A 12,211-nucleotide genomic window follows, 5' to 3' on the forward strand; every position below is an offset into this window, starting at 1 on the left:
AATTATTAAATTAAGACAAATTTGATTTGTTTATTATATAAAGTCGCTTCTTTGATCAATTTTCTAATATTCTTCAAAAGGAAATAATTCTTATTTTAAGGACAAAATAATGGATTCTTTTTATAATAAATATTTTAGAATTATTATCAGGAAAATTATTCCTTGTTAAAAATAATCGTAACTTAAAAAAAATGAATTGACCAATTACTTTCCTTAGCAATAGAATAATATTTTTCTGTGTGTATTGGAAAAGCCAACGAATTGTTTTTATCAATTTCGACTGTACCCTATCGATTGCAGCTGATGGTACCTCGGGTTACTGTCTACCTAAAATATTCAACATTCAATCGCGACAAGGCCATATGGATTAACACACAACATTTCGGACACGGCGCTACTGAAACAGCACGAAAGATTGCGGCGTATTACGCGAAGTAATAGAGTAATTCCTTCCTGTAGAGCGTTATCAAAGGTCATTTCGCATGTACCTCTACGGTACATTACCGAATATACAGACGATTAAAATATAACGCTGGTTCCTCTCGACAGTAATTGATGTCGACGAGCCTGTACAGGATCGCCGCGTTGGTCGTTATTCAATGTCTGCGAGTTATTCACATGTCCGTCATTCATCCGAGAGATAGCGAATGGAAGTGTCGATTGAGAGACAGCGAAAATTCATTTTCATCATTTTCCCGATTGTCGATGACAGTCTTTGTTAAGTTAATAGAAATCAACTCCCCATCATGTGAGCGATAAAGATTTCCACAGGAAAGAACGGTTTTGCTGAAGCTAAAAACTACCTAAAAACTGTCTAAAGCTAAAAACAGATCTAAAATAATTTTGTTAGACTATCAAAATAGTTACACAAGATGCTCGAATTGATTGTTAGAATGTTAAAACTTTTTGTAGTATTGCTTATCATGCTTAAGTTTTCCACAGAATTATTTTGATGGTCCAACAAAATTACTTCCAAATTTGCACCTAACTATAATAAATCAGGTTATGCCGTACAAGATTACATTTACATGTAATTTTTTTTATTACGTATTGTTTACGTTAAGGTTACACAAATTTTTTTCATGTGGACAACACAAGAGAGCGATGTAAAATATATAAATGGGATAACATAATATAGACAAAAATAATTAAGCTTTATTATTAATATATCTGATTTTAATATTAATATAAATTTTTTTTGATTTTAATATAATATAAATGAAAATATACAAGCGATAGAAACTTAAATGCAGTACAATATAATGTCAAAGAACATAAATTTCGATAAATAGATTATTTAAATAGATGACATAATTTACATAGTTTACACTGTATACATAAAAATGTAGATTATTACATTTTACGTAGAAACGCATAATCCTAAACTAAATTTTTAAATATTCCAGAAAAATCATTCTTTCCATGCAGCACAAATCTTTTCGGTATTTATTACATGACAAAATTATATTTAATTGCATAATTTCGTTTAAGATTCCAAATAATTTGTATTCTTTTTATCGCATCCTCATATGGAGCAAAATTTTTATTTATTTTGATGTCAATAGTTAAATAATTTTTATATCGTAATGTACGTAGAGGAAAAAAAGAGATAAGAGGATATGGTAAAACTGCAGGCATATCTATAAATCAATGCCGAATTAAACACGTATCGATAAACACATTTATCTCAATCTGCAAAAAAGAGAGGGCAGAGTACGGAATTACAGAGCAAATAATTCAGCCTCCACGTGAGCTTAGCAACCAGGTCATGGCGATGCAAGTCTTTTTTTTTCTTTTTAATATATATGACACGTTTTGCACGGATTTGTTAATTCGAATAAGTTATTTTTATAAATGTGCAAAGAATTTTACTTTTTATACTACGGATGTTACGGCAGAAAGAAAAGATTGCTAGGAAAACTCTTCAGGAATTCAAGAATTTTTATATAAATCTCAATATATTTTACAATAATTAAATTCATATCAAAATAAGACATTCGCAAAGAACATTCGCTGGTTAAAGAATTTATAATTGAAAAAAATAACCTTCAAACAACTTTTTACAATATAGAAGTTATAGTTAAGATATTAATAGCTAACAAGACTCGCTAGATGAATAGCTATCGTCGCTTTCCTGCTGTGCAATTTTAACCACGTAATATAAATTTTTACATTCGTCTAATTACTATGAATATATTGTTAAATAAGCGCTTACATAAATTTCTTTCTAATCAATATCGAATATATTCGAAATGCCGATTAGATAATTAAACGCTTGATCATTCAAAAGTTAAGATGCTTAAGTGCCATACCGTAATTACTACCACACATTCGAGACTCCATAAAAAAAATTTTCTATAGCTAACTGTTAAATTTCTGTAAACTTAAGCATTTAATTTATCGCACAATATCATCTTTGTACTGTGTGTAATACATATGATAAACATAAGTGCGTCTAAATAAATAACGATTGCCATTTAAAGAAAAGACAAGTTAGTTTTGCAGGAAGACTTACCTCGAACACACCTGATGTAATTGTTGAACTCCTTTTGCAGTCTGTTGGCGGAGTTCTGCTGCCTTGTGAAGTTCTGCAGATGCTCGTCGAATATATCGTCCGCGGTTCGATCAACCTTGCCCAGATTCTGAAGAAACTACAACGAGAAAAAAAGGCGTATTCAATTTTTGAGTCGTTCGTCTTCATTAGTCTTCTGATATAATGTACGTATATCGATCCAAAGTGAATAAAATTAATATAATTTATAAAAATTATAATATACAATAGCAATAATAATGGAGAAATATCTTTATAAGTGCTTTATAATTTATATTTATACAAAAATTGTAAAAACATATAAAAGAGCAAAAGCTTTAGACAATATTCCCATGAATGAATAATGGTACATAAAGTCAATATCGTGCATGAATAACGTCAATCGTGAATGAATAACGACATATAAAATCAAAACGTGCTCGTGATTTATTGAATCATTGCATATTCATCTAATCGGAAAGCTTTCTGAATTGAATAAAGCTCGGTATGAAGTTCGCGTATGTGAATTTTGCGTGAACTCTTCCCACAAATGTTAGCGCTGCGCTGCAGCATAAAGCTGCCTCCAGACGATTTGGCCAGCATAAGCCAACTTTGCACACATTCACTAAATTGATTTATATTCATGAATAATTATGCATGTCATATGTCTGTATGTGTTTAATATTTGACAATCTGACATACATTGACCGTATCATCTGGAGATACTCTTAAGTAGATACAAAGTATCTTTATTTTTCATATAAGTGTTCAATTTTTATTTCTTAAACTTTTTAGTGTGAGCAAAATTCGACTATTGAAAATAACTTCGGAAACATAATTTTTTAATGTAAACGTCAATCATCTTTTTCATTTAAAATGTATTTATTTTAATAGCGTTAGCTATTACACGGAGAGATGTTGCTAAGTATTCAAAATTTTAAATATCGATCAAAAAATGTTGACAATCTAGCAATTAGTTTGAGTGTCCTACCTAAAAATTTTCATAGTCTATCAAAATTATCTTTATATCTGTATCTAGCTAAGTTTTTGGATACTCCAGTAAAATCATTCTTTCCATTTCTTTTTGAATAAAACATTCCAACTGTGTCAGATATTAAAACTAATATAATTTTCTAGTGATGTAGTTATAATATAAATATGACTATTAAGAAATTAAGATCCAAGTTTTGATATTAAATATTTCAAGAATCCTCGAACTTTTATTAAAATAATTCTTGCTTCTAATTAAGATTATTTATCTATCAGTATTTTTGTTGAGGAGAAGTTTTGATTTACAAATAAAATCTCCATACTCGTTAAGTCCACGAGTACATTTGAATGTATATGTCTCGGTTGACTATAACAATACGGTAAATGTATGGCTATCGTAAATGAGGCCTTTGAACCGCGCTCGTCACGAAACGATAAACACCGCTTGCATTATCATCGCATCGTGTGGAAGATCTGTGATAATTGTGCTCGGTCTTATACCGCACCTGTTATTTAAACTTTAATTAATATTATCACACGGATGTGTGATTATGTACATTAATATACGTCAACGTTAAAGAATCTTCAGTAATGCATACTTATTTCAAGTAATAAAATATTTCATGTACGTAAAATCATGAATATCATATATATCATGTATATCATGAATTTATTTATGAGATGGATAGTCAGTTCTAAACAGAAAAGTACTAATAAATACCAGTAAAAAAAATAATAAACAGATTATCAATTTTATCGAATGCATAATATCATGTATATCGTGAATTTATTTATAAGATGAATAATAATAGGCACATATATCCTACATCTTATGAAGTCGTTCAAAACAGAAAAGTACTAATAAATACAAATAAAAAAATAATAATAAACATACTGAGAAAAAATATAGTTAATTTTAATAAATATTTCATTAGTTCAATACTGCCAACTGAACATTTACTTACAGTAAGTAAATATTTGTTCAATAAAAAAAATGATTTAAAAATTGTTAAATCAAATTAATTTCTTTCATCAAAATAAATATATCTTTATATTTAATAAATAATTAGTTGGCAGTATTTATTATTCAACTAAACATTTATTAAAATTGACTATATTTTTTTTCAGTGCAGATTATCAATTTTGTCGAGTGCATCAAAGTGATTTATATTTTTGTGTTACTTTCTCGATCTCTCTTGCGAAATTAATAAAGAAATCTATCAGAGCCCCTCCGTACTCACTGCCATTGTTATCGGCAATAAGGCGCGACGTTGTGAAAGGATGCGAATGATGTAACAATAGCTATCGACCGCGGAGAAATTTCACGCCGGGAAATGCCGGGGAATGCCATACGTCGAGTTCGATTTTCATTTAGCTCTGTGGCACCTGTACGATCTTGGCGGAAAAGAAGTTGCTCCTTCGGGAAATTATCTAAAGGAGATATCTGTGATCAGTAAACTCACGGAAATTACATTAATCTTTAAATGCCGAATTGAATCATGATATTGCTATAAAATGTGATATGTAACAAAAAGGAAAGAGAAATTATATATATCTCACAATTAGATCTAAGATCATATCGTAGATAGACATATAGAAGTATTTTATTTTATATTTAATCTGTTTAAAATTAGGTTACTTTATTAAATCTAAAAAAAGGACTTTCGTTATCGCTAATTTGAAAAGTAATTAAGTACTTGAGATTAGAAATTGCACATAAAATACATGGAAACATTATTTTACAATTGAAAACTTATTGAAAGATTAGTTTATTATAGATTCAAGATATTTTCACATTATGAATGTAATTTATTTAATTTTATCAGAAAAGTCATTAAATATTTGATCAAGAAAACGACAATATTTAATCAGGAAAATAAAGTAATTAAATAGTTAATCAGGAAAATAGCGAACATTCATAAAACATACTGTTCAGGATGTGTGTTATAAATTTTTGTAAGTTCACAATTGAATGAATTTACTTTGTATATTAAAGTCAACACTTAGAAAAATACTTATTGTATACAAGTAATAATTACTTGTTTTAAATATTTCAAAAGTTCATATATCCATATAAGCTTACCACTTATGATAGATAATCAAGTTTATTCAAAATATATTCCGAATCCTAATAAATTTATTTTACTTCAATCAAGATTATTAAATTAAGATAAATTTGATTTTATTCTTGAGACTTCCACGGGTGCTTTCTATATAAAGATTTTGCGTTTCGCGGGTTTCCTGATGAAGTGGACTGCAAGGTTTACAAAACGTTGATATTCCAAGAATGGATCTGGACACGAAGGAAACCCGCGAAACACAAAATCTTTATATAGAAAGCACCCGTAGAAGTCTCAAGAATAAAATCAAATTTGTAAAATCTTTATATAAATTTATATAAATTTAATTTATTTCTTATATAAAGTCGATTCGATCAATTTTATAATATCTTTCAAAAGAAAATAATTTCTTGTTTTAAGTATATAATTTTAAGTAATAATTTTTTCTAAAATAAGTTATTTAATTTATAATAAGTATATTTTAAAAATAAATTACGAAAAAGACGGTCTTTTTAAAGACCGTTACTTGAAAGGAAGAAAATAAATTAAATAATCACTTTTCTTAGCGATAGAAAGATATTTTTTGTATATAAATACTTAACTCAGTTCTCTTTATTCCTTTTCTTTTTGAAACGATAACAGCAACTTGATATTTTAAATATGAGGAATTAGAGTGGAACGTGAGAGAGAAAATAAGATGCTGCCGGCGCCCATGACGACCACCTCTCTTGGGCTGGGCCAGAATCAAAGGCTGGAACGTCCGTGATGGAAATCGCGAGTCGGTCATTGCGTAACTACCACCTCTATCGCCGACTGACTGTTCGCGAAGCCTAGCCGGTGATCTGTCCGCGTCCGCAGAGGCGAGAGCTACGCCGACCTTCTGCTATACATGTAGATCGTTCCGCTCTTCTCGTCCCATCCCGGGGAAACAAGAGGTGGAGATCGCACGTCGCTTTGTATCTAGTAATTTCCGTTCTCTAGTTTCTCGGGAATTAATCGCGTCGGTTACACGCGGTACGACTCTTGTAACGTCAACGAGTCGGAACGACACATGTCGAACTAGTTCAAGCCCTCGTCACTTCAACCTTCCGTCGTCTAGCATGACCTCGAATGGGCATTATCGCAAATTTGCAAATTGGAAATGGTTAACGTATAACGTGCTGAAGTATCACGCGAGATAAATCCACTTTCAGGGCGAGACCAATAAAATAATTAATTTTCTTTGAATCTTTGAAATCTTCTAATTCCTAACTTACCAAATTGGATTAAATGCCAAGATTAATGTTTTCTCCGAGGAGGAATCAATTTCGAGGATCAATTTCGATTATCACTGACCGTGAAGATACAACAATATCTTCTTTCTATTAATTGATTTGTCGATAAAAGAATTGTCACATAATATATGATTCATAATGAAACCATTCCTAAAAGTGATAGGTAAAGAAATGGAGATATGGCACGATAAGTATCATATTTAAGTCTTCACTCAAATATTTATTGCAAGAAACAATTTATTGCCTACATCGGTCTATCAACGGTATAAAAAGATGTTGATATTATATACACTAGAGATGGCATCACAGCTGCAACATTAATTATGGAATTCCCACTTTAATTACCTTTAATTACCTTTATTTGACAAAGAGAGCAGCTAATAAAAGACATGTGTTGCATCCGTCCGGTATTTCGCTTATCATCAGAGGCACAAACGTTTAGATTAATTCTTTCAATCGTTTCTATAGCGTTATTGAAGGCGGTTAACCCGCTGTAACGATGTTATTTATCGTCTGATATGTAGCTTTTATTCTATATATAATAAAACGACTACAGGAAAATTATATTTTGCGTAGAAGTACAAATTACAGAACTAAAACTACAAAACTGCAAACATCAATTTTGCTGATCTTAAATAATATAAATAATAATATACGTTTTATTACAATTACACCAATTATACACAATTAGTGAGGTACAAAATAAAATTTTAATACGAATTGAATGGCGACAAGTTTATAAGACTTGAGTCCGGTCGTTCAAGAGAGTGAGAGATTAAATCCTATTAACTCGCTCGTGCACTTTCAGGTCAAGATCATCTTGTCTACCTATATAATTTACCTATATAAATTACTCGCAACTTTAAAAGGTACTGCTACGATTTCTATCTCGCTCTATAAAATTAAGATAGCAACGATTTCACTGTAAATGAAAGGGGTTACACCACATGTACATTAGTCTAAGAAATTTAACGTAGAAATCTCGGATTAAACATTATCGTATCTATCTTGATAAATTGTCTCGTCTCGGAGTTTAAATAACTAACGTTTAAATTACCGGATGTGTCAAGTAATCACATACACTCTATATAGTATTCACGAGAAAAATGTAAAGTAATATGCGCTAGAATTCTAGTGAATTTTATGGAATTAGCAAGTCCATTTAAGGATTGGCATTAGCTTATGTAAAATTTATTTTACTTTTCTCATCATCAGCGATTGATGAATAATAGCCAATATTGTAAAGTACTTTTACATTTTCTAAAGTAAATCTATAAATTGCCATAGATGATAGAATTTACTTTGTCGACGAGTATTTTTGCCTTAGTGCTGATAAAATTTACTTTACTAAAAAATACAAGTGTGTAAAGTTTTGAGAGAGAGTTGTTTATGCTTACAATCTTGAGAATAATTAGTATAATTTATACTTTCCAGTAAGAATAATCACTTGAATGGATTACTATAATTGTAATATATTACAATCTTTTTTTTACACCTTCGATATTTTTACTTTCAGGCAAGTAAAGTTTGTCAAATGTTTGGCAAAAATAGTCAGAATAGTTTTAATTAATTTTATAACAGTTATTCAACCATTTTTCTCTGTGTTTCACAAACAAAGAGAAGAGAGATTAGAGCGTCATATTAAAATGTCTATTGTTTTCGATATTTAATATGATGTGAATCATCGACTGATAGAGAGCATGTTCTCATTGTGAGATAAACTTCAAGCGAGTATATTCCGTGTATTAGCGGAGCAACAAAAATAATATTATCAGAGTGAGTCACAGCGAACGCGACGCCACGAAAAATTTCGACCCGCAAGTTGCACTTGCAGACGCAGCAGACACAAGCAGATATACCACGTTCTATTGGTTATACGGTATATCGGAGTACCGTTACGCATCGCGATACTTGTTTCACGAAATATTTTTATTTTATGAAAGAACGCGAAACTTGTGTTATCTCACAAAAATATGCATACGTGCCTCTAAGATACACATAAATCAATATACTAATTGTTTTCAAGTTTAATTTAGTTCAAGCGAAATTTACATATATTTTTCCTCCATATGTACTCATTTAAATTCAGCGAAAATCATATATCTTGCGTGTGAAATTGGACTCTATTGCAATCTTCATAAGCCTCGAGATTAATACAACGGTTCTGATTAATAGGATATTGATAGACACGTTAAACATATACATCATATAAGGCCTACTGCCGATTGGTAAGACAAGACTGTCTGATGTTTTTACCAATCCGAGACATGAGACACGATTTTTGTCACGATTCTATAATGCGCCTTCGTACCGTTATTCGGTTAACATAGTCCCCGTTCGATATCTTGTAACAGGTGAGAACGAAGACACCGAACTCATTTACACGCGTATAGCGTGTACTTGCGTATATTATTAATACAATTCATATACGACTTGCAAAAATGCACTTGTGCGAAAATGAAATACAATACAAACTCTATCAATAGCGTAATTGTTAAAAAAAAAACCTATTATATTCTAAAAATTTCTTTAAATTAGATAAATTCTACGCACAGAAGAATATCATTCTATCGCTAAGAACAATTACTCAATATACTCTCTTTCTGAATATTCTTGAGGCTTCCACGAATGCTTTCTATATAAATTATATATTATGCGTTTCGCGAATTTCCTCCGTGTCCAGATTCGTTCTTGGAATGCCAACGTTTCGTGAATTTTGTAGTCCACTTCATCAGAGTGAGAAGTAGCCTGACACAATATCACAAAACGTTGACATTCCAAGAATGGATCTGGACGGAGGAAATTCGCGAAATGCATAATCTTTATATACTCTCTTTCTTTTAAATATAAAGAGTCATCTTAACAAAAAATTAGAATTTAATAAAGAAATTTTCTTGATACTGATTACAAAAATATACTTATTACAAAAAGGAAAACTCATTATTACGTACTCAAAAGAATTTTTTTTAAGAATATATTATAAAATTGATCGAAAAAGGGATTTTATACAATAAGCAGATCGAATTTGTTTTAATTGAAAATCTTAAAATTTTAAATTAACTATTAAATTATCAAGAAATATTTTGAATGAAATTTGATGCTACTTGTGATGAACTTATAACTTGGCGAATATGTAAACTTCGAAATACTTGTACGTATTTTTGTGTACATCAAGCATTACCAGTTTCTTAACTATAAACTTTATTATATAATAAACGCGCATAAACATTAAATTATTGTGAAATTCTTAATGATTTCGCTCGATCAGAGCGAACTATCAGCACCCGCCAATTGCGCCTGATTTTTTTTTTTCGAGACATTATTCTCGACAACCAATTATCTACTCGCTGCTTCCGGCGTTTTCTGTATAAATAGGAAAACTTTCTCTCGTGCGATAGGTAACGCGCCTAACGGGAACACGAAAGATTCCTTGTCGTGACTAGTTCGACTCTTACGTCGCGCATCCCGAGAGAATTTATTTAAAATTCTAAGCCGCCTTTCCGACGCGACCGCGCGAATTTCTATTCTTGTCTTTATACTCAATTTTCCAAGTATTCGACACGACAAGCTGTATGTAGGTACACGCTGTGTACTATTTCACACAATAAGAACAAGTGAAGCCAATTTTCTTGAAAAAGACGTACCTTTTCATTTCAAAAGACGATATTTTTTTCTTTTTGCATGTTAGAATCGTGTCAAAAATATCTAATTAGTCTAAATATCTTGGAAATTTAATCTGTATCTCGTGTTTGAACATCTTAACATGACAAAAGGAAAAATAAAATATTGTAACGACATGAGGGTAACAAAGTCTTTCTTTTAATTCTTTTATATTTACTTTCGGCAAACGAAAATAGGTAGGTACTCGCAATAATCAAGCATTAGAACGTGAATCAATTACAGCTATCTTATTACTGTACGTTATCAGCTATACAGCTACAGCTATCTTATTACGATACGTTCGAATGTGGTAGATATGTGTAAGATTCTAATTGATATATTACTACCACGATAGTGATGTTAATTAATACAGATGACATATATAGGTAGCATTATAGAGAAGAACTAGAATTCTGGTTTTGAAATTAGAACTACATTCATGTATCCTACGCAAGATGATTTTTTTGAAAAGATTCAACTTGCCTCTGTCAAAAAGTAATTTTATCGGATTGAAAGTAATGATAATCTGATAATTTATGTATTGAGGTGCTTCAACGGTTATTATATTTTTAATAACGCTGGTTCCAAATTCGAACAGACCCGGACATATCGTTTCCGAAATAGATGGTCCTCTCTTGAGTTTATTAATAGCTGAGCAGATGACGCGAATGTGCCGTTGCATCGCTATTATTATGCCATTCTATGGCCCCGTTTCGCCACTTGCTGGTTCACATTGTGCTTCGGGAGAACCATTGTCGTGGAGATATACAAATAGATGTTATACAAGAAAAAGTAATAACAGCTGATGAGCGACAAGTATATAAATCAAACTTATGATGTTATAAGAGAAACACCCAAATCTCTCTTGAAGAAATATATTTTTTTTTTTATATACGTGTTGTAACCGTTTTTTTTTTATATAAGTGTTTTTTATATAAGTGTTGTAAACTTCAGTTACCGATTAATAATTATGTAATCTAAAAATATCTTTTCAAATTATAATTAAAAATTTTTTTCTAATCTAACATACTTATATTAAATGATATAAAATTTTTTAATACGTTTATTACATTATTATAAATAAAATGCTAATTTTAATATTTTCTGCATATCCTAAAAAGTCCACTATACGTTTTAAATTACAATTAACATTTTATTTTTAACAGTGTAATTATATAAACACAGTGTACTTATATAAAAATTCAAAGTGAGCTCTTTAAATATATGTCACAAGTATTTAACGTGACGAGAGAAATCTATAAAATACTGTGATTTACTGTATGTAATGTGGTGTATCCAAAAGACATGGGTCGATTTCACGATAGTAACTCGTTAACGAAAGTGATAAAGCTTTTCCAGGATCGTGATGAGCAAGTGAAGAAAAGTCTTTTTTTGGCGTTTCATGGATAACGTTCTCGGTCGGAGATCGTGTCCATTCCGTGCGCGGAACCAGTCGCGGACATAACCACCAGGAAGGAACGAGAGGAGTCGGAATGTTGGCGCGGAGTTCGGACATCAACCTCTCGGGCAGTCGGCCCGTCGTTCGCCACAAGCGGCCAATCCGGCGCCCATCGGCGAACGGTAATTCGTGCTCGTACATGCGTATGCGACCCATGGATTGAACTCTTTCTCGCTCCCTTGTGTGTGTGTGTGTGTGTGTGTGTGTGTGTGTGTGTGTGTGTGTGTGTGTGTGTGTG

The 12,211-nt window shown here is 31.2% G+C and overlaps 1 protein-coding gene across 4 annotated transcripts in view; it reads right to left on the bottom strand.

Moving 5' to 3' along the window:
• The window catches only part of LOC108685269 (myc box-dependent-interacting protein 1), a 51,943-nt gene that overhangs the window by 6,586 nt on the left and 33,146 nt on the right, over positions 1-12,211 (bottom strand). For all 4 annotated transcript variants that reach the window (XM_018189984.1, XM_018189983.1, XM_018189982.1 and 1 more), the window contains exon 2: positions 2,516-2,651. In XM_018189984.1, coding sequence (XP_018045473.1) covers positions 2,516-2,651 — 136 coding nt within the window. The remainder of the gene's footprint in view (positions 1-2,515; positions 2,652-12,211) is intronic.

The sequence above is a fragment of the Atta colombica genome, unplaced genomic scaffold (genome assembly GCF_001594045.1).
Source record: "Atta colombica isolate Treedump-2 unplaced genomic scaffold, Acol1.0 scaffold15, whole genome shotgun sequence".
In the NCBI taxonomy this organism is placed as follows: Eukaryota; Metazoa; Arthropoda; class Insecta; order Hymenoptera; family Formicidae; genus Atta; species Atta colombica.